The 22,830-nt window shown below is 39.0% G+C and overlaps 1 protein-coding gene across 2 annotated transcripts in view; it reads left to right on the forward strand.

The window, feature by feature from the left end:
* Window positions 1-22,830, forward strand: part of arhgap15 (Rho GTPase activating protein 15) — a 68,384-nt gene that overhangs the window by 23,802 nt on the left and 21,752 nt on the right. For both annotated transcript variants that reach the window (XM_065292517.2, XM_065292518.2), the window contains 3 exons: window positions 18,440-18,538; window positions 18,774-18,912; window positions 22,413-22,535. In XM_065292517.2, the coding sequence (XP_065148589.1) occupies window positions 18,440-18,538; window positions 18,774-18,912; window positions 22,413-22,535 (361 nt within the window). The remainder of the gene's footprint in view (window positions 1-18,439; window positions 18,539-18,773; window positions 18,913-22,412; window positions 22,536-22,830) is intronic.

Here is a 22,830-nt window from a genome sequence, read left to right on the forward strand (position 1 = left end):
ATCATATATTGTCCCCCGAAATTTGCCACGGCAAGCACCACTCACATTTTCTTCAGGAAATGTACCTATCTAGTTATTATTATTATTATTATTATTATTATTATTCTTCTGGTACAAAGTTTTTCTCACAGTAACTCCTCCTAGAGCTTTCAAGCTACACCCACAAAACTTTACAAAACTTTTAAGACTGGTACGTAGATTGTTGCTATGACTTTTCTAACTGATGGGACCTACCGAATTCCTAAACGGGGCACTCAAACACCCCAAATTTTCCATTGACTTAACATTGCGACAAACTTTGACGGGTCATAGCTGCAAGCGAGAAATTTCTAGAAACTTGTGGGTTACAACATTTGAAGAGGCTGGCAGGCTCTGTAAGAACATACATCACATTGGGGTGTAAGTTTCACCCCTTGGATGTAAGAGGCACCCAAATTTCCCCATTGACTTATAATGGGGCAGGAAACATGCCCATATAAGGGAATAAAAGTGTCCCAGATGGAATATCTTCACTTTAGAGTGTCATAGAGATATGGGGGTGGGCTCATTTTACTCAGGCATCCAATCAGTCTCTGAGGATTCTTATCGAGGTATTAAGCCACGCCCCTAGCAACCAAATATGAGCACCCTAGCAACATAATAAACAAAGCCTTATATCTCTGGATCCGAAAATCATAGAGACATGGGGGTTGGGTCTTTTGGTCATGTTAGCTTCATGCTAGCTTCATGCTAAGTCATACTAGCTTCATGCTAGTTTCATGCTAGCTTTATGCTAATTTCATAATAAATCTGTCTAACTTCATGCTAAATCATGTTAGCATCATGCTAGCTTCACGTTAAATCATGTTAACATCATGCTAGCTTCATGCTAATTCATGTTAGCATCATGCTAGCTTCATGCTATTTCATGTTAGCGTCATGTTAGCTTCATGCTAATTCATGTTAATTCATGTTAGCATCATGCTAGCTTCATGCTAATTCATGTTAGCATCATGCTAGCTTCATGCTAATTCATGTTAGCTTCATGCTAGCTTCATGCTAATTCATGTTAGCTTCATGCTAGCTTCATGCTAATTCATGTTAGCTTCATGCTAGCTTCATGCTAATTCATGTTAGCATCATGCAATCTTCATGCTAATTAATGTCAGCATCATGCTAGCTTCATGTTAATTCATGTCAGCATCATGCTAGCTTCATGCTAATTCATGTCAGCTTCATGCTAGCTTCATGCTAATTCATGTCAGCATCATGCTAGCTTCATGCTAATTCATGTTATCATCATGCTAGCTTCATGCTAATTCATGTTAGCATCATGCTAATTCATGTTAGAATAATGCTAGCTTCATGCTAATTCATGTTAGCATCATGCTAGCTTCATGCTAATTCATGTTAGCATCATGGTAGCTGCATGCTAATTCATGTTATCTTCATGCTAGCTTCATGCTAATTCATGTTAGCTTCATGCTAATTCATGTTAGCATCATGCTAGCTTCATGCTAATTCATGCTAGCATCATGCTAGCTTCATGTTAATTCATGTTAGCATCATGCTAGCTTCATGCTAATTCATGTTAACATCATGTTAGCTTCATGCTAATTCATGTTAGCTTCATGCTAGCTTCATGCTAATTCATGTTAGCATCATGCAAGCTTCATGCTAATTAATGTTAGCATCATGCTAGCTTCATGCTAATTCATGCTAAGTCATACTAGCTTCATGCTAGTTTCATGCTAGCTTTATGCTAATTTCATAATAAATCTGTCGAACTTCATGCTAAATCATGTTAGCATCATGCTAGCTTCACGTTAAATCATGTTAACATCATGCTAGCTTCATGCTAATTCATGTTAGCATCATGCTAGCTTCATGCTATTTCATGTTAGCATCATGTTAGCTTCATGCTAATTCATGTTAGCATCATGCTAGCTTCATGCTAATTCATGTTAGCATCATGCTAGCTTCATGCTAATTCATGTTAGCTTCATGCTAGCTTCATGCTAATTCATGTTAGCTTCATGCTAGCTTCATGCTAATTCATGTTAGCTTCATGCTAGCTTCATGCTAATTCATGTTAGCATCATGCAAGCTTCATGCTAATTAATGTTAGCATCATGCTAGCTTCATGCAAATTCATGTCAACATCATGCTAGCTTCATGCTAATTCATGTCAGCTTCATGCTAGCTTCATGCTAATTCATGTCAGCATCATGCTAGCTTCATGTTAATTCATGTTAGCATCATGTTAGCTTCATGCTAATTCATGTTAGCATCATGCTAATTCATGTTAGAATAATGCTAGCTTCATGCTAATTCATGCTAGCATCATGGTAGCTGCATGCTAATTCATGTTATCTTCATGCTAGCTTCATGCTAATTCATGTTAGCATCATGGTAGCTGCATGCTAATTCATGTTATCTTCATGCTAGCTTCATGCTAATTCATGTTAGCTTCATGCTAATTCATGTTAGCATTATGCTAGCTTCATGCTAATTCATGCTAGCATCATGCTAGCTTCATGTTAATTCATGTTAGCATCATGCTAGCTTCATGCTAATTCATGTTAACATCATGTTAGCTTCATGCTAATTCATGTCAGCATCATGCTAGCTTCATGCTAATTCATGTTAGCATCATGCTAGCTTCATGCTAATTCATGTTAGCATCATGCTAGCTTCATGCTAATTCATGTTAGCATCATGCTAGCTTCATGCTAAATCATGTTAGCATCATGCTAATTCATGTTAGCATCATGCTAGCTTCATGCTAATTCATGTTAGCATCATGCTAGCTTCATGCTAATTCATGTTAGCATCATGCTAATCGTGCTAACATCATGCTAATCATGCTACCATCATGCTAACTTCGTGCTAACATCATGCTAATCATGCTAACATCATGCTAGCTTCATGCTAATCATGCTAGCTTCATGCTAATCATGCTAACATCATGTTAAATCATGTTAGCTTCATACTCAAACATACTAACAGCCAGATAGCCTACTAAACTAATCTTCTGTCAAACCGTTTTAAACTTTCAGGCTACGCTTTGTCAAGCCAACATAAAGTTTGTCCTCAAACTTTTATATCTAGTTAGTGGTGCTTGCATTTATGCAAGGCATCACTATTATTATTGCTCATACTTATTATTATTATTATATCTTATTATTCTTATGTCTGCACACTTTTTCGGCGCGTAACTCGTCCCACACGGTTTGTCGTAGACCCATAAATTAGGGCTCAAATCGACCGGCTTATTGAGGAGAGGTGTGCTATGACTTTTATAAGCGATCGGGTGCAGGATTTCCGAAAGGGGGGCGAAAAACCACCCAAAAAATCCCATTGACTTAACATTGCGCCCAACTTTGACGAGTCATAGCTCCGCTCGAGGATTTTGTAGAAACATGTGGGTTACAACATTTGAAGAGGGTGGTAGGCTCTGTAAGAACATGGATCACAATGGGGTGTAAGTTGTACCCCTGGGGTGTAAGAGGTGCCCAAAAGTGCCCCAATGAAAAGTCAATGGGGCAAAATCCCATAGACTTACCATTGCAAAAATTTTGACGGGTCATAGGTCCGAGCCAGGATTTCATAGAAACATGTGGGTTACTAAATTTGAAGAGGGTGCTAGACTCTGTCAGGACGTCCCCCACAATGGGGTGTAAGGTTACCATAGCAACCATTTTGGGCACCCTAGCAACCTATACCATAGACTGCCATTATAAAATGCCCGGATGGATATCTTTGCACCACAGTGTCATAGAGACATGGGGGTGGGCTCATTTTACTCAGGCATCCAATCAGTCTCTCAGGATCCTTACAGAATTACTAAGCCACGCCCCTAGCAACCACTTTTGAGCACCCTAGCAACATAAAATACAAACAGTTATATCTCGGCATCAGAACATCGTAGAGACACGGGGATTGGACCGTTTTACTTGTGACTAGGGGTGTAACAATTGGGCACATCATTGGCCACTCCCAAGCCACGCCCCTAGCAACCAAATTTGAGCACCCTAGCAACCAAATAAACAAAGCCTTATATCTCCGCAACAGAACATCGTAGAGACAAGGGGTTTGGACCGTTTTACTTGTGACTCGGAGTGTAATCACTGGGCACATCATTGGCCACTCCCAAGCCACGCCCCTAGCAACCAAATACAGTACCCTAGCAACAGAGTAAACAAAGCCTTATATCTCCGCATCAGAACATCGTAGAGACACGGGGGTTGGACCGTTTTACTTGTGACTCGGAGTGTAATCACTGGGCACATCATTGGCCACTCCCAAGCCACGCCCCTAGCAACCAAATACAGTACCCTAGCAACAGAGTAAACAAAGCCATATATCTCCACATCAGAACATCGTAGAGACATGGGGGTTGGACCGTTTGACTCATGACTCGGAGGGTAATCACTAGTGAATGCCATTTTTTTCCCTAGCAACCAAATACAGTACCCTAGCAACAGAGTAAACAAAGCCTTATATCTCCGCATCAGAACATCGTAGAGACACGGGGGTTGGACCGTTTGACTCGTGACTCGGAGGGTAATCACTAGTGGATGCCATTTTTTCCCTAGCAACCAAATACAGTACCCTAGCAACAGAGTAAACAAAGCCTTATATCTCCGCATCAGAACATCGTAGAGACACGGGGTTTGGACCGTTTGACTCGTGACTCGGAGGGTAATCACTAGTGGATGTCATTTTTTTCCCTAGCAACCAAATACAGTACCCTAGCAACAGAGTAAACAAAGCCTTATATCTCCGCATCAGAACATCGTAGAGACACGGGGGTTGGATCGTTTGACTCGTGACTCGGAGGGTAATCACTAGTGGATGCCATTTTTTCCCTTAGCAACCAAATACAGTACCCTAGCAACAGAGTAAACAAAGCCTTATATCTCCGCATCAGAACATTGTAGAGACACGGGGGTTGGACCGTTTGACTCATGACTCGGAGGGTAATCACTAGTGGATGCCATTTTTTCCCTAGCAACCAAATACAGTACGCTAGCAACAGAGTAAACAAACCCTTATATCTCCGCATCAGAACATCGTAGAGACACGGGGTTTGGACCGTTTGACTCGTGACTCGGAGTGTAATCACTATTGGATGCCAATTTTCTCCCTAGCAACCAAATACATTACCCTAGCAACAGAGTAAACAAAGCCTTTTATCTCCACATCAGAACATCGCAGAGACACGGGGGTTGGACCGTTTGACTCGTATCTCGGAGTGTAATCACTACTGGATGCCAATTTTTTCCCTAGCAACCAAATACAGTACCCTAGCAACAGAGTAAACAAAGCCTTACATCTCCGCATCAGAACATCGTAGAGACATGGGGGTTTGACCGTTTGACTCGTGACTCGGAGTGTAATCACTAGTGGATGCCAATTTTCTCCCTAGCAACCAAATACAGTACCCTAGCAACCGAATAAACAAAGCCTTATATCTTCGCATCAGAATATCGTAGAGACATGTGGGTTGAATTGTTTTATTTTTGGCTTGGAGTATAATCATATATTGTCCCCCGAAATTTGCCACGGCAAGCACCACTTCACATTTTCTTCAGGAAATGTACCTATCTAGTTATTATTATTCTTCTGGTACAAACTTTTTCTCACAGTAACTCCTCCTAGAGCTTTCAAGCTACACCCACAAAACTTTACAAAACTTTTAAGACTGGTACGTAGATTGTTGCTATGACTTTTCTAACTGATGGGACCTACCGAATTCCTAAACGGGGCGCTCAAACACCCCAAATTTTCCATTGACTTAACATTGCGACAAACTTTGACGGGTCATAGCTGCAAGCGAGAAATTTGTAGAAACTTGTGGGTTACCACATTTGAAGAGGCTGGCAGGCTCTGTAAGAACATACATCACATTGGGGTGTAAGCTGTACCCCTGGGGTGTAAGAGGCCCCTAAAATTTCCCATTGACTTATAATGGGGCAGGAAACATGCCCATATAAAGGAATAAAAGCGTCCCAGATGAAATATCTTCACTTTAGAGTGTCGTAGAGACATGGGGGTTGGACCGTTTTACTTGTGGCTTGAAGGTTGATCATTATGGGATGCCAACGGAATAAACAAAGCCTTATATCTCCGCTTCAGAACATCATAGAGACACGGGGGTTGGACCGTTTTACTTGTGGCTTGAAGGTTGATCATTATGGGATGCCAATTTTCTCCCTAGCAACCAAACTTAGTACCCTAGCAACGGAATAAACAAAGCCTTATATCTCCGCTTCAGAACATCATAGAGACATGGGGGTTGGACCGTTTTACTTGTGGCTTGAAGGTTGATCATTATGGGATGCCAATTTTCTCCCTAGCAACCAAACTTAGTACCCTAGCAACGGAATAAACAAAGCCTTATATATCCGCTTCAGAACATCATAGAGACACGGGGGTTGGACCGTTTTACTTGTGGCTTGAAGGTTGATCATTATGGGATGCCAATTTTCTCCCTAGCAACCAAACTTAGTACCCTAGCAACGGAATAAACAAAGCCTTATATCTCCGCTTCAGAACATCATAGAGACATGGGGGTTGGACCGTTTTACTTGTGGCTTGAAGGTTGATCATTATGGGATGCCATTTTTCTCCCTAGCAACCAAACTTAGTACCCTAGCAACGGAATAAACAAAGCCTTATATCTCCGCTTCAGAACATCATAGAGACATGGGGGTTGGACCGTTTTACTTGTGGCTTGAAGGTTGATCATTATGGGATGCCAATTTTCTCCCTAGCAACCAAACTTAGTACCCTAGCAACGGAATAAACAAAGCCTTATTTCTCCGCTTCAGAACATCTTAGAGACACGGGGGTTGGACCGTTTTACTTGTGGCTTGAAGGTTGAATATTATGGCATGCCAATTTCCTCCCTAGCAACCAAACTTAGTACCCTAGCAACGGAATAAACAAAGCCTTATTTCTCCGTTTCAAAACATCTTAGAGACACGGGGGTTGGACCGTTTTACTTGTGGCTTGAAGGTTGATCATTATGGGATGCCAATTTTCTCCCTAGCAACCAAAGTTAGTACCCTAGCAACGGAATAAACAAAGCCTTATATCTCCGCTTCAGAACATCATAGAGACACGGGGGTTGGACCGTTTTACTTGTGGCTTGAAGGTTGATTATTATGGCATGCCAATTTCCTCCCTAGCAACCAAACTTAGTACCCTAGCAACGGAATAAACAAAGCCTTATTTCTCCGCTTCAAAACATCTTAGAGACACGGGGGTTGGACCGTTTTACTTGTGGCTTGAAGGTTGATCATTATGGGATGCCAATTTTCTCCCTAGCAACCAAAGTTAGTACCCTAGCAACGGAATAAACAAAGCCTTATATCTCCGCTTCAGAACATCATAGAGACACGGGGGTTGGACCGTTTTACTTGTGGCTTGAAGGTTGATCATTATGGGATGCCAATTTTCTCCCTAGCAACCAAACTTAGTACCCTAGCAACGGAATAAACAAAGCCTTATTTCTCCGCTTTAGAACATCTTAGAGACACGGGGGTTGGACCGTTTTACTTGTGGCTTGAAGGTTGATTATTATGGGATGCCAATTTCTTCCCTAGCAACCAAACTTAGTACCCTAGCAACGGAATAAACAAAGCCTTATATCTCTGCTTCAGAACATTTAGAGACACGGGGGTTGGACCGTTTTACTTGCGGCTTGAAGTGTGATCATTATGGGATGCCAATTTTCTCCCTAGCAACCAAACTAAGTACCCTAGCAACGGAATAAACAAAGCCTTATTTCTCCGCTTCAAAACATCTTAGAGACACGGGGGTTGGACCGTTTTACTTGTGGCTTGAAGGTTGATCATTATGGGATGCCAATTTTCTCCCTAGCAACCAAACTTAGTACCCTAGCAACGGAATAAACAAAGCCTTATATCTCCGCTTCAGAACATCATAGAGACACGGGGGTTGGACCGTTTTACTTGTGGCTTGAAGTGTAATCATTATGGGATGCCGATTTTCTCCCTAGCAACCAAACTTAGTACCCTAGCAACAGAACAAACAAAGCCTTACATCTCCGCATCAGAACATCATAGAGACATGGGGGTTGGACCGTTTTACTTGTGGCTTGAAGTGTAATCATTATGGGATGCCAATTTTCTGCCTAGCAACCAAACTTAGTACCCTAGCAACGGAACAAACAAAGCCTTATATCTCCGCATCAGAACATCATAGAGACATGGGGGTTGGGTCTTTAAACATATTAGCTTTATGCTGACTTTATGCTAAATCATGTTAGCTTCATGCTAAATCAGGCTAGCTTTATGCTAAATTATGTTAGCTTTATTTTAAAAAGCTTCATACTTAAGCATACTAACAACAAGATAGCCTACTAAACCAAACTTCTGTCAAACTTCTGTCAAACTGTCTTAAACGTTCAGACCAGGCTTTGTCAAGCCAACATAAAGTTTGTCCTCAAACTTTAATATCTAGTTATTATTATTCTTCTGGTACAAACTTTTTCTCACAGTAACTCCTCCTAGAGCTTTCAAGCTACACCCACAAAACTTTACAAAACTTTTAAGACTGGTACGTAGATTGTTGCTATGACTTTTCTAACTGATGGGACCTACCGAATTCCTAAACGGGGCGCTCAAACACCCCAAATTTTCCATTGACTTAACATTGCGACAAACTTTGACGGGTCATAGCTGCAAGCGAGAAATTTGTAGAAACTTGTGGGTTACCACATTTGAAGAGGCTGGCAGGCTCTGTAAGAACATACATCACATTGGGGTGTAAGCTGTACCCCTGGGGTGTAAGAGGCCCCCAAAATTTCCCATTGACTTATAATGGGGCAGGAAACATGCCCATATAAAGGAATAAAAGCGTCCCAGATGAAATATCTTCACTTTAGAGTGTCATAGAGATATGGGGGTTGGACCGTTTTACTTGTGGCTTGAAGGTTGATCATTATGGGATGCCAATTTTCTCCCTAGCAACCAAACTTAGTACCCTAGCAACGGAATAAACAAAGCCTTATATCTCCGCTTCAGAACATCATAGAGACATGGGGGTTGGACCGTTTTACTTGTGGCTTGAAGGTTGATCATTATGGGATGCCAATTTTCTCCCTAGCAACCAAACTTAGTACCCTAGCAACGGAATAAACAAAGCCTTATATCTCCGCTTCAGAACATCATAGAGACATGGGGGTTGGACCGTTTTACTTGTGGCTTGAAGGTTGATCATTATGGGATGCCAATTTTCTCCCTAGCAACCAAACTTAGTACCCTAGCAACGGAATAAACAAAGCCTTATATCTCCGCTTCAGAACATCATAGAGACATGGGGGTTGGACCGTTTTACTTGTGGCTTGAAGGTTGATCATTATGGGATGCCAATTTTCTCCCTAGCAACCAAACTTAGTACCCTAGCAACGGAATAAACAAAGCCTTATATCTCCGCTTCAGAACATCATAGAGACATGGGGGTTGGACCGTTTTACTTGTGGCTTGAAGGTTGATCATTATGGGATGCCAATTTTCTCCCTAGCAACCAAACTTAGTACCCTAGCAACGGAATAAACAAAGCCTTATATCTCCGCTTCAGAACATCATAGAGACATGGGGGTTGGACCGTTTTACTTGTGGCTTGAAGGTTGATCATTATGGGATGCCAATTTTCTCCCTAGCAACCAAACTTAGTACCCTAGCAACGGAATAAACAAAGCCTTATATCTCCGCTTCAGAACATCATAGAGACATGGGGGTTGGACCGTTTTACTTGTGGCTTGAAGGTTGATCATTATGGGATGCCAATTTTCTCCCTAGCAACCAAACTTAGTACCCTAGCAACGGAATAAACAAAGCCTTATATCTCCGCTTCAGAACATCATAGAGACATGGGGGTTGGACCGTTTTACTTGTGGCTTGAAGGTTGATCATTATGGGATGCCAATTTTCTCCCTAGCAACCAAACTTAGTACCCTAGCAACGGAATAAACAAAGCCTTATATCTCCGCTTCAGAACATCATAGAGACATGGGGGTTGGACCGTTTTACTTGTGGCTTGAAGGTTGATCATTATGGGATGCCAATTTTCTCCCTAGCAACCAAACTTAGTACCCTAGCAACGGAATAAACAAAGCCTTATATCTCCGCTTCAGAACATCATAGAGACATGGGGGTTGGACCGTTTTACTTGTGGCTTGAAGGTTGATCATTATGGGATGCCAATTTTCTCCCTAGCAACCAAACTTAGTACCCTAGCAACGGAATAAACAAAGCCTTATATCTCCGCTTCAGAACATCATAGAGACATGGGGGTTGGACCGTTTTACTTGTGGCTTGAAGGTTGATCATTATGGGATGCCAATTTTCTCCCTAGCAACCAAACTTAGTACCCTAGCAACGGAATAAACAAAGCCTTATATCTCCGCTTCAGAACATCATAGAGACATGGGGGTTGGACCGTTTTACTTGTGGCTTGAAGGTTGATCATTATGGGATGCCAATTTTCTCCCTAGCAACCAAACTTAGTACCCTAGCAACGGAATAAACAAAGCCTTATATCTCCGCTTCAGAACATCATAGAGACATGGGGGTTGGACCGTTTTACTTGTGGCTTGAAGGTTGATCATTATGGGATGCCATTTTTCTCCCTAGCAACCAAACTTAGTACCCTAGCAACGGAATAAACAAAGCCTTATATCTCCGCTTCAGAACATCATAGAGACATGGGGGTTGGACCGTTTGACTTGTGGCTTGAAGTGTAATCATTATGGGATGCCAATTTTCTCCCTAGCAACCAAACTTAGTACCCTAGCAACAGAATAAACAAAGCCTTATTTCTCCGCTTCAGAACATCTTAGAGACACGGGGGTTGGACCGTTTTACTTGTGGCTTGAAGGTTGATTATTATGGCATGCCAATTTCCTCCCTAGCAACCAAACTTAGTACCCTAGCAACGGAATAAACAAAGCCTTATTTCTCCGCTTCAAAACATCTTAGAGACACGGGGGTTGGACCGTTTTACTTGTGGCTTGAAGGTTGATTATTATGGCATGCCAATTTCCTCCCTAGCAACCAAACTTAGTACCCTAGCAACGGAATAAACAAAGCCTTATTTCTCCGCTTCAGAACATCATAGAGACACGGGGGTTGGACCGTTTTACTTGTGGCTTGAAGGTTGATTATTATGGGATGCCAATTTCCTCCCTAGCAACCAAACTTAGTACCCTAGCAACGGAATAAACAAAGCCTTATATCTCTGCTTCAGAACATTTAGAGACACGGGGGTTGGACCGTTTTACTTGCGGCTTGAAGTGTGATCATTATGGGATGCCAATTTTCTCCCTAGCAACCAAACTAAGTACCCTAGCAACGGAATAAACAAAGCCTTATTTCTCCGCTTCAAAACATCTTAGAGACACGGGGGTTGGACCGTTTTACTTGTGGCTTGAAGGTTGATCATTATGGGATGCCAATTTTCTCCCTAGCAACCAAACTTAGTACCCTAGCAACGGAATAAACAAAGCCTTATATCTCCGCTTCAGAACATCATAGAGACACGGGGGTTGGACCGTTTTACTTGTGGCTTGAAGGTTGATCATTATGGGATGCCAATTTTCTCCCTAGCAACCAAACTTAGTACCCTAGCAACGGAATAAACAAAGCCTTATATCTCCGCATCAGAACATCATAGAGACACGGGGGTTGGACCGTTTTACTTGTGGCTTGAAGTGTAATCATTATGGGATGCCGATTTTCTCCCTAGCAACCAAACTTAGTACCCTAGCAACAGAACAAACAAAGCCTTACATCTCCGCATCAGAACATCATAGAGACATGGGGGTTGGACCGTTTTACTTGTGGCTTGAAGTGTAATCATTATGGGATGCCAATTTTCTGCCTAGCAACCAAACTTAGTACCCTAGCAACGGAACAAACAAAGCCTTATATCTCCGCATCAGAACATCATAGAGACATGGGGGTTGGGTCTTTAAACATATTAGCTTTATGCTGACTTTATGCTAAATCATGTTAGCTTCATGCTAAATCAGGCTAGCTTTATGCTAAATTATGTTAGCTTTATTTTAAAAAGCTTCATACTTAAGCATACTAACAACAAGATAGCCTACTAAACCAAACTTCTGTCAAACTTCTGTCAAACTGTCTTAAACGTTCAGACCAGGCTTTGTCAAGCCAACATAAAGTTTGTCCTCAAACTTTAATATCTAGTTACAAAATGTTGTTTAGATTGTCACTCATTGTGCTACATGCTTGGAAACCTTACTCCCACAGCAGTGAGTCTCATAACACTGAAATCTTGTTGTTCTCTATCAAAATATATTTGATCCAAATGACTAAAAGCACAGTGAATTTAGCCATTTGTAAGAACTATTAGGACAATGCACAAGACAACAAGATGACGTCATTTTCAAAAAGTACTTTAAATGTTGTCGTTGTGTCATGTTGTGTTTGTCTCTGAATGACAGAAATAGGAAGAGATATGGATGACTTTTTCAATTACTGTGAGTAACATCCAACTAAAGTGGTCAGTCGGTGGTGTTTCTTCAACTTTGGTCACTTTTGGCCTTGTGGACATTTAGAAAATAAACTCTTTTTGGAAAAAAACATCAGTTTCAAGCCTAATGTTATAGCTAACATTGTATGTATCCTAAATGCACAAATACCGCATATAAGTGATAGTTTCCTTATTATTTTATTTACATATCACAAGTCTCATATTTGACATATAAATGTTGACTTATTTGATTACTCTTTGTTTATATAAATAGTAAATAGTTTAAACACAAGTAATATTTTTATGATGGATTTGCATTGTCATTTGTAGAAACCTTGAGTAGTAAACGGACATTGTGGTGTTTCAAGCACTTTGTCACATTGATACTGTACATTACTGCACCTTTAAACTAGCAACCACACAGTCATTTCTCTTAACACCACTGCAAAAGAGTTTAATAAAAGGTTTGATTTTGGTCCATAAAGCTGCTTAAATTGCATTGAGCATTCATTTCACTATTCATAGCAAAGCAATATACTGAATAAACGGTAATAATCATGGGGTAAATGAAAGGATTTGAGATTCAAACAACAGATTACAAAAGAGATTAGAGTAGAAAACAACTCTCTTAGCAAGAGCATACGATTTACAGCATCTCAGAACAAATAAAGACATTTTGGCATTTGGATTTTTACATATTTAAAAGGCAAATATTTTAGCCATGCCATAAATATAATATGTTCATTATTTTTCTGTACCGATGTACATAGTATCTGAGGATATACTGCATGTCTGAGCTGTCTTTCTATTTAAGTTATTTATTTTTCACAATGTATATCACTATGTATATTATTTTAATATATTATTGGCATTATTGTATTATTTGTTTACTCCGACTTCCACTTCAGCACTTTTATTGTAAAACATTGTTACTTCTTACAGTTTGAATCAAATTAAAGCATGCAGTCTTTTGCAAGAATAGCTTCTCATTTAAAAATGCAATCTAGAAAATGTATGTTATAGAAACAGTATTTCCAGCTCGTAAAACATTTAACGAAGATTTTTTCATTTTTTATGTTTTTAATCTGGCCTATGCAGCCCGAATCATTGAATTAATTATTAAGTAAGAGAATGCGATGCATCTTCTTCCTTTTATTCCTTTGGTTTTGTTTTCTTTCGGAAGCCGATAGCTCTCTTGCCGTCTCAGGAGTTGTGGAGAATTGGAGATAATTAACCCTGCTACTACAGCGCTTCAAAGTTGAGTTGTGTCTTTATGTAGCTTTCAAATTAATGTTTAATTTGACAGCAAAACACAAATGTTAAGTCACAAATGGCATTCTGGTCTTTGTAGCGCTCTGCATAATTAAACATTAATGAACAGTCAAAGTAAAGGCCCAGATATTCAAATTCCTCCTCATTAAACAGTGTCATTAAAAGCTGTGTGCTTTTATGTTCATGTTTCCACTCAAAAAACTTTTCACTATTCACACTTCTTGCCATTTTCCTGACCACTAGTATTCATTTAACTATTTTGAATGAGTTACAGTATATACAGAGTAATGAGACAACATTTTGGATATAAACATAGATACCAGTTTATTTAACATCTTATCCAGACCTGATTTCAAAAGTGGTCACTGAGGATGAGAATGCTAAGGACAGCAGCGTATTCATCTTAAAGAAAAACACCACTGTTTTCAATATTTTACTATGTTTTTACCTCAACTTAGATGAATTAAAACATACCTATCTTTTTTCAATGCATGCACTTTTAATCTGTGTACAGTGCCTCGTGAATGTGTTAGCATTTAGCCTAGCCCCAATAATTTCTAAGGATCCAAACGGGGATGAATTTAGGAGCCACCAAACACTTCCATGTTTTCCCTATTTAAAGGCTGTCACATGAGTAGTTACACGTGTAAGTATGGTGGCACAAAATAAAACTTTTGTTTGGAGCCATAGGAATGAATGGGGCTAGGCTAAATGCTAACACATTCAAGAAGCGCTTATAAAAAGATTAAAAGTGCACGGATTGAAAAAAAGATAGGTATGTAGTAATTCATCTAAGTTGAGGTAAGAACATAGTAAAATATTAAAAAACTGTGGTGTTTTCCTTTAACCCTTTTAAATGGGTGCTGTTCATTCACACAATAACCAAGTTTTATTTGTCACGACATATGCTGACTGTGACCATACCATTGTAAGGCACTACATGCTTTGGCATTATTCCCTTGCTGTGTACTTTTTAATGTGCACCGCCACATGCAAAGATAGTGAAACATGGCATGATTTATGACAGCTGTTTGCAGAGGAGTAATGGTGAATATGACAATGGGGAGTAAGAAAAGATGATTATCATTTTTAGAAACAGGGGGAGCAGAACTCATGAGTCATCAGCAAACGTTCTCAGATGATCTCCATGATATCAAAGACCAATGCGATGTTTGGTTTTGAAACAGCTTGATTTACAGGATGAGCTATTTTGAAAAAAATATACAATGTGTTTCAGTTTAGCTTACAATAAAACGTTGGTGTTGAATTTATTAAGGCTGGTTTGGCATTGAAATGCTATTTGAATTATTTAATACATTGCGTGCTTGGATGCGAAACACTATCACGGCACTTTTCAAGTCCGAAAACTTGAATGACTGACAATGCATCGGTAGATTAGATACTGGGTTTGTTTAATTTTGAATGTCTGAAAAGACATTGTGTCACATGCATAAAATATCTGTTGAATCTGCATAAAAGGAGAGCGCTGATATTGCACCAAGAACAAGATGTGAAACTGCCGTGCGAAAGTTTCTGATGACCTGCAGCATTTATATTCTTCATTGGCGTTCAAAACACAAATGAGAACTCCAACAAGTTCACCCCAATACAAACTAATGCTGTCATGTCTGCAGGCAGCTTTCAGGGAAAAAAAATCAGCGCTTCAGAACAAACATGCTCTCTCGGATGTTCCACTCTAAAGAATAGAGGGATCGCAAACACACTCTGACAAGAGTTGCGCCCCTAACCATCCCCCCTCTATCCCCAAAGAGACTGCTTCATTCCCCCTGCCACGCTCTCTCCAAGTCAGAGAAGTCTGTTTTAAATGGGCAAAAACTTTGGACGTCTATGTGGAGTGACTTTTCAGGGAGAGGGGGAATTTATTCTCTGATATTTTCTGGTATTTTAAGAGACTGACCACTTTAAAATGATTTTAGGTTTTAGAAATATGCACTGTCACCTCTCTACCGATCCGACTGTATTTGACAGTTCTGACCTTAGCGTTGGTGTTGGCATGAATTTTTCTGGAAAGGCCAGTTATAGTATATGACTGTGCCATGTGGCGTTAAGTCTTAAGAAATAAGTCTAATGTTTAGGCTGGTATCAAAATAATAGACATGTCAAAAGCTTTCTTACATCTTTGTTCAAAGCAAAAATCTTTTTTGTGTGTATTTCTTCTACTGACAGTATAATTTCATTTATGGATGTTTGCACTGGCTATCATACGGTTGTTTATAGCTTGCTTTACTTTATATTATGTATATATGATTACATAATATGTGTGTAAGAGGGAAAGCAAAAAAGTTCAAGTTCAAGTTCAAGTTCATTTTATTTGTTAAGCGCTTTAAAAAAGGTTGGAACCTACCAAAGTGCTGTACATAGTCAGGCATACAGTAAAAACATACTAGTAAGGCATAGAACTTAAAACACGCGACAACACAAATTAACAGGCAGGATTGCCATGGCTAGTTACATAATACAATAATAAAAACATAAAAAATAAAATCAAAATAAACCCTTCAGTGTCAAGTAAAAGCACAATTAAAAAGAAAAGTTTTCAGCCTCTTTTTGAATTCTGATATGGTAGAAGCCGTTTTTATTGCAAGGGGTAACTTATTCCAAAGGGTAGGACCGGCTACAGCTATGGCACGGTTACCTCTTGTCTTTAAGCGAGATTTTGGAACCTGCAGAAGGAACTGATCATTAGAACGAAGGCTCCTATTAGAGCTGTAACGAGAGAATAGAGTAGATAAATATGGGGGGGCGTGATTATTCAGAGATTTATACACCAGTAGTAAAATTTTGAACTCAATGCGAAACTCAATAGGTAGCCAGTGCAATGATCTAAGAAGGGGTGTAACATGATCATATTTCTTGTAACCTTTCAGAAATTTAGCCGCTGCGTTTTGTACTAGTTGAAGTCGGGAAATTTGGGACTTTGCAATGCCATAATAGAGAGAGTTACAATAATCCAGCCGCGATGTCACGAAGGCATGGATAGCAGTCTCCAAGGAATGCTCAGACAAGAATGGTTTAATTTTAGAAAGTGAGCGGAGATGGAAAAAACTAGAACTAACAACAGAGCTGATCTGTTTATCGAAGAATAGGTTTGTGTCAAATATAACCCCAAGATTCTTTACATGGGGAACTGTGGTGGGATAAAAAGGCTGAAGATCAGAAAAGTTGTGTGTTTTAGCATTAGATGGGCCAAAGACAATGATTTCAGTTTTATCAGAATTCAAGAAGAGGAAGTTTGTAGATAGCCAGGACTTTACCTCATTTAGACAAGAATTCAGGGTATTTAAAGTGCATGTGTTTTTCTTAGTTACAGGCAGGTAAATTTGCAGATCATCTGCATAACAGTGAAAGTCTACATCATATTTCCTAAGGATAGAGCCAAGAGGATTTAAATATAAGGAGAATAGCATAGGAGATAAAATCGAGCCCTGAGGGACCCCACAAGTTAAATGGCCAGGAGAAGAATTAAAGTTTCCTATTTTCACCGAAAAGCTACGATTGGTAATGAAAAAAATCAAAATACATTTCATTATGATTTTAAAGGACACATATTATGCAAAATCCCCTTTATAATGCGTTTGGACATAAATGTGTATTGGAAGATCATGTACATAACAACCTTACAATAAATGTAATTCCCTTTACACCAAAGCACTCTTATTAGACACTCTTGTTAATGTGACATCACAAAAACAAAGCCCTGCCCACGGCAACGGCCACTGACTTACTGGTTAATTGTACCCAAAATGATTTCTAAATGTGTTTCTTAGCACATTATAATATTAATGCAGCTAAAGATACTATTGTCTTAGATCATATTCACAGGAATCCGATCTATGTTAAATAAAAGTGCTTACTGTCTGTTGGTAAGGAAATGAGGAGCAGTAGCTCATTTGCATTTAAAGGTACAGACATGAAAACAGCACTTTTTTGCTTCCATTTTAGACATACTATAGCAAATGATCAGTGGGGTCTTTTGTGCTGAAACTTCATAGACACATTCTAGACACACCTGAGACTTAAAAGGCTCAGTATAGTTCTGCGTAGCTGCGACGTGTAGGTTACGCGTCGGTTTTCATTGATACTTTTGCGTCGTCGTCCACGTCGACGTGCAAACACACATGCAGACCGCTGGTAGGCAGTATGCACGGGTGTTACCACAGTAGCACACGACTATCAATGAAGAAGCAGCTTGGCAAGTTTAACCCACAAGCGAAGAAGAAACAGCAACATGTTGTGTATGTTTTGAGAAGACCGGCAGTGATGGAAGTAAATAAACAGCGACTAATGTTGCAGTTTGAGTTAAATCACTCCTCAACTTGGTCCATCTTTGTTTTTACCGTTGCAAACGGAAATACCTATGACGCCGTTTTTTTACCTGATGGGAGGGGTTCTAGAGGACCAATCACAGCACTTGTGGTCCGCGTAGACCTGACGCGCTGTTAAAAATTTGGTGAGGTGCATGTCAGGCTATGCAGAGGCTACGGATTACCTATGGCGTAGACCTTACGCACGGCTACAAATTGGGCTTTATATTACATCTTGTAATAATATGTGGCCTTTAATACAATGAAATGTATAATGTATTGTTTAAACAAAGCTTGTTTGTATCCTTGTCACTTTAGCTTTCTTTAACCAACAGATAACCACTTCTACTGGCCACGAGTTTTTACTACAGGCCGATCATTATCCAACAATCTCCAAATGGCATGATGCCATCAAAAAAACAGTGGACAGTCTGGTAAGTTTTAAAATTGGTATCACATTTATTTCATATCAAGGGGTGCACATAACTGGAACTCTGGTGCGCGTTCCCGATTAAAATACCCAGTAATACTGTAATTTCTACAGAATTTCTTTTACAGTGTAGCATTGGGACCATGCAATGTTTCAAACAATAATTTTGATGTTATTTCTTCATTGTTACTGGTAACAAATATACCTTTTTTTTTATATGACATTCTGTTGTGTTGTAGTCGAGTGGAGCAGGAGGCCAGAGCTATGGAAGAGCAGCCCTACAGAGATCCAACAGTACAGAATGTGTGTCCAGACCAACCTGTGATCCCCCTAAACCCAAACCAAAAGAGTCCAAATCTGAACACAGACGCTCCATCAGTGAGTAACACTTGTGTGTCTGTGAGTGTGTGACAGAGAGAGCGAGCGAGAGAGAAGGTGATAATTCAGATAGTTCAGAAACAGTGAGTGTGTCAGGGTTGCACCCTTGCCTCACCACTGTTTAATATCTACATTAATGAGTTTACAGTACAGCTGACACAGTCTGTTGCCTCTTTAATCTCTTAGTGGAGAAATCTCACGAAACCTGTCCATGTCCATTTCAAAAGAATTGATATAAGAATTAAGAGTTTGCATGATCTCCCAATGTCAGTGTGGGTTTACTCTGTGTATTCCGGTTTCCAAAGTCCAAAAACATGCAGGTTAGGTGAATTGGAAGAAGTCAAATTGCCAAGTTGCTGGAATGGTGTTAAGAATATATAAAAGGATTTTTACAATTAAGATTTCTGCAGATTCAGTTGTATTGTTAATGTACATGTATTTGGCGATGTTAGGCTATGTATACTATTTTATAAGCCTCTTTTTCATATATACCTATACTCCTTATACTATATTAAAAACATTTGAATTAAATTAAACTTGATTGAACTGATTAAAATGTATGCTAAATAATAGCAATACTTGTTTTACAGTTTTTAAAACATTTCATAAAGATTGTATTACAACAAGGGAAATTTTAGAGAATCACCACACTGTTTAAAATTCTTTGCTGCCTTAAATTTTTTTATCAACTCAGATTTACAAGTCATTTCAACTTACTATTAGTTATCTTGACTAGAAATGAGTTGTTATAACAACAGATAAGTAAGGAATAAGTGCACACCCAAGGTGGTAATGCACCGCATTATTTTCAAATAATTCAAAGGACAATTATTCCTCTTATACCACGGTTACCACAAACATTGCTCTGGGGCCTATTTTAGGTGTGCGGTTTACAGAAAAATAATCAACACCCATGGAACATTTATCAGCCAATCAGAATAAAGCATTCAACAGGCCTGTGCTATAAGTAAGGAATAATTGACGATGGGCCATTGAATTATAAGAAAATAATGCACACCCAAGGTGCAATGCGGCACAACGGGGAATGCCGTTACACTGCGGGTGTGCATTATTTTCAAATAATTCAAAGGACCGGAGTCAATTATTCCTCTTATACCACAGTTACCACAAACATTGCTCTGGTGCCTTTTTTAAGACATTTGACGAGTAAGGTGTGCGGTTATCAGAAATTAATGCACACCCACGGAACATTTTTCAGGCAATCACAATACAACATTCAACAGACCCATGGTATAACTTGTTATAATTTATAAAATATAATTGAAAAAAGTCCACTTCATTTTATAAGTTGTAGCAACTAATTTCTTGTCAAGATAAATAATAGTTGATTCAACAAAAAAATTTAAGGCAGCAAAGATTTATCATAGTGCATATATGAAGAGTTTGGTTCCAAAATGTGATAAACGCCATTTAAAAAAAAAAGTTACCACCAAAAAAAGTACTCTATCTGGTCAGTATTAAAAAGTAAATTCTTAATTTTATGCAAAATCCGATAACTGCCATGTTATTGTGTCATCTTTTCTCCCTTTTTTCCAAAACGCGATAAACGCCACTCCTCCTTCTCTGCAGAAATCAATCAATCCGCTCAACAAATCACAGCGCACCAATCCACGCATTGTAAACAAAAATGGCGGTGTGTTAAATACACACAGAATCCTATTTTTCCTCATCTACTTTGTACTTCGTGATCAACAAACAAAAACAAAATAATACTTTTGATGGCATTAATAAACCTGTGGTGGTTTTCTGATTTCCATGGGATAGTCACAGAATTTTTAGCTCTTCTTTCCGTGGCATTCTCATGGATCAAACATCTCTGCATTTTTCTGTGGCCCTGCTACGGACTGTCTTTTTCCGTGGCATTCTCACGGATTGGTTACTCAACTGTTTTGTTCTATTTCTTACAATTTTTCGCTTTGGTTTAGGGTTAGATTTACATGAAATGACATCCATACCCAACTCTAACCCCAACACTAGGCGACAATTGTTTAAAGTTTAGAAAAAAATAAAAGAATACATCAGAAAAAATAGTATAAATCGATAGTTAAAGTGACATACTAATGCAAACACCAAATCTAACCCTAAACCGAAGCGAAAATGGTTTGAAAACGGGAAAAAGCAGTTGAGTAACCAATCCGTGAGAATGCCACGGAAAAAGACATTCCGTAGCAGGGCCACGGAAAAATGCAGAGATCCCTGAGAATGCCACGGAAAAATTAGCAAAAAATTCCGTGACTATCCCACGGAACTTTGTGGGATCAGATTGACGTAAGCCACTCGGCAGAGAAAAATGGCGGCTGTTGCTTGTTCTCACACGACAGCATCAAGCTTCTGTCATGCTAACACATTGACCCATGGGGATCTTATGAAAAACGTACCATTATTTTACTCGAAGTCAATGAAAATCGGGCAGCTGAACGCTGTTAAAAAAGTTCAGCGATGACGTCCCAAGGATGACAGCAGCAACAACAGTGTTATTAATATGACAAAGTAAGTGTTTTCATTAATGCCATTAATGTAAAAAAATTGTATTAATCAGTGTAAACTAAATTAATATAACATGGCAAAGATGAATGCACATTTATATATTGATTCAATAAATGTATAGCATTTTGAAAAAAAAAACTTAATCAGTTTTTATACTAAATCTTTGAAAATAAAATTTTGGATTTGAATTTTTAATGTTATTATTACCTAAAGATGCCATGTGAAAGTTTGTAACAGAAAATAGTGGTTTTCATCTTCTAATTTTCTTTGTATAGAAAACACATTTTTACCGAAATTAGTCAAAATGGATTTATTGCGTTTTGAAACCAAACTCTTCATATAATCTTTGCTGTGATTCTGCTCCTCACGCTCAGGCACAGCAGCACCTTGACCAAATACAGTTTTCCTACTATTACCGTAGCATAGCCATCTTTAATAACACGTAAATTGTGTAATAAAATGCAGGCATGTGTTGTTACACCATTTACAGAGACATGCTGAACATGCTATAAATGTGAATGCATTTCAAACAATGTATGGCTGTTCTGAATTTCAGTATTGGGTAAGACTGAGTCATTCTGCTCTTTGTCAATCATTATTATAAATTACTAGCTACTTGACACTCTAGATACAAATGTCTGTGTCATTGGTAATTGCAGCATTTTAGGTTTTAAATGAGAGAACTCATACTGTGAATACTGTCCAGTAGCTCTCGCATCACTCGTAAAAAAGATGCAGGGCACACTGACACCACCATTGGCCAGAATCAATAAATAAATGCTAGAGGAGATATTCACTTACACAGGAGGATATTTGATGAATATTTTACATAAGCAGTTCCATTCAGCTGTGTTTGCCTGTTTTTTGAACAATGTGGAGAAAGAGTCTCTTTTATTTGCATGAGGAGGACTTGCACAAAGAAACCCTCAAAAGAATGCGGCAAGTGTTCAGTGACAACATTGTTCCTTTGTCTTTTGTGATCCTCCGCACAGTGTTCAAGCTGAATTACAGCGCTTCAGACAGTGCAGATAAGAACGGTGTCAAGAACCGACTGAAGAAGTTCATCTCCAGACGGCCCTCGATGAAAACGCTACAGGAGAAAGGCATTATTAAGGGTGAAGGAAACTTTTGGCGTGTGTGCTTCATATTTTAACAAACTGGTCTGAGGTGATACTTCAGCTCATTGCACATTTTACTTTTTATGGAAATGGCACTGAAAAATCGTATTCGCTTAACAACTTTGCGAACAAACTGTCATAGCGCGGTTAATAGTCATAATTACATGCTCCATAATTACTGGTTACATATTGCATGATGACATGTAAATGGGTAACCTTAGGACATTAGTTTATTTTGGCTCAACATGTTTCCATATTAAACAAAACTGTGATCTAGTAAAAAACACATTAT

The sequence above is a fragment of the Paramisgurnus dabryanus genome, chromosome 15 (genome assembly GCF_030506205.2).
Source record: "Paramisgurnus dabryanus chromosome 15, PD_genome_1.1, whole genome shotgun sequence".
NCBI lineage: Eukaryota > Metazoa > Chordata > Actinopteri > Cypriniformes > Cobitidae > Paramisgurnus > Paramisgurnus dabryanus.